Source organism: Olea europaea, unplaced genomic scaffold (genome assembly GCF_002742605.1).
Source record: "Olea europaea var. sylvestris unplaced genomic scaffold, O_europaea_v1 scaffold29648, whole genome shotgun sequence".
Classification (NCBI taxonomy): Eukaryota; Viridiplantae; Streptophyta; class Magnoliopsida; order Lamiales; family Oleaceae; genus Olea; species Olea europaea.
The window spans coordinates 1-1383 of NW_019248269.1; the positions used below are offsets into that span (position 1 = coordinate 1).

The window sequence follows — 1383 nt, forward strand, 5'->3', positions numbered from 1 at the left end:
CACTTTGCTTCGCATATGGGCAGGTTAGATTCAATTTTCTCATTAAGGCCGTGATACTTGAATTGCTTTCCTAAATAGACTGCCATGAGATTTGATCTTTAGGATTTCCATCTACTCTGTTATCATGTCAAGTCATTTTACATAGAAGGTTAAACTATTAGATGGATACAATATTCTCTTCAACAATTAAAATCATCACCGTGACTTACTAATGATACGAGGAGAAGGACGAGAAGAAGAAGAAAAAGAAGACAATGTAAAACCAGAACAAGAATTTGTCGAATTAGAGCAAGAAGATGCAAGTCCTCTAAGCAAATCGACGAATGCTCCGACGATGAATCCCTGATTCGTCCTCTCGTTCATCTTCAAATACCATCCTAACAACTCCTCCAAGCATTTCCAATCTTTCAACCCATGAGTCTCCACCATTTCCTCCATGGACTTCTTGAAATCTATATAAGGATCATCTGACTCTATTGCTAGTACTATACTCTCCTTCAATGGTAAAACTCCACTCGTTTTCGCCTCATCTAAGATTGATGAACTCGTGTTGCTTGGCTCGAAAATCAACCTCTCGGATTGCACCCCACGAATGATCATCTCTACTGATTCACCTCCAGGATTGTCCTCGGAATATGTAAAGCAAGATTTAGGAGTTCCAACCCTGTTGGAAGGGTCGGATAAACCCAAGTTATCGGTCTCGAAAATTTTGTCGTCTGCTCGAAAAGAATGTGTTTTGGGCTGTTGCTTGCATGAGAACCACTGCCATGGATGCTTTGTTTCTTTGTTCTTGAAAATGGAAGGGATTTTCAGTTTCTTGGCCATATATGAATTGAACCCACCAATTATACTATTGGACAGTTTTGAACATGTTCTTGATGAGTTTCTGTTGGATATGTAAACTTGTGAATTGCAAGAGGTAGTCACGAGAATATAAGGGGGATATGAAGAAAAGGTGGAAAGAAAATGGATATGGTATATGTAGGACCTCTCCTTTGTGTACCGAATCACAGTTTTACGTAAGTTTGATATGTTAAATTGGACAGTCTTGAATAAAGTAACGGATAAATATCTCTCTTGTGTATACGTATTATCTCTTCTAGAAGCTTTGTCAAGCAGGCCGAGTTCAAATCTGCCATCATTGATATATAAATAATAAATATTGTGCACCTAATAGGTCTTTTAATTAAAAAAAAAATAAAAAAAAATATATATATATATATATATTGCGTACAGAGGGACGGTTGAAGGCAAAGTGTAAATCTGTAAATTTATCACTTACTCTAATAACTTAAACATTTTTATACGAATCAATTTGACGTTCTCTCTTTAATCATGTCTAGACGTGTTCAATATGGATATCAAATTGTACACGTATCATGT

General features: G+C 36.4%; 1 protein-coding gene across 1 annotated transcript; it reads right to left on the reverse strand.

Annotated features, from left to right (window-relative positions):
* Positions 1 to 127: 127 nt before the first annotated feature.
* On the reverse strand, positions 128 to 1007 carry LOC111384659 (transcription repressor OFP13-like). Its single transcript, XM_023008975.1, has one exon. It carries the CDS (start codon positions 823 to 825, stop codon positions 196 to 198), a length of 630 nt encoding a protein of 209 aa, XP_022864743.1. The 5' UTR covers positions 826 to 1007; the 3' UTR covers positions 128 to 195.
* Positions 1008 to 1383: the final 376 nt, after the last annotated feature.

Bases quoted from the DNA above. Each gene is read 5' to 3' on its own strand.
- LOC111384659 (XM_023008975.1), bottom strand. From the start codon at position 825: ATGGCCAAGAAACTGAAAATCCCTTCCATTTTCAAGAACAAAGAAACA.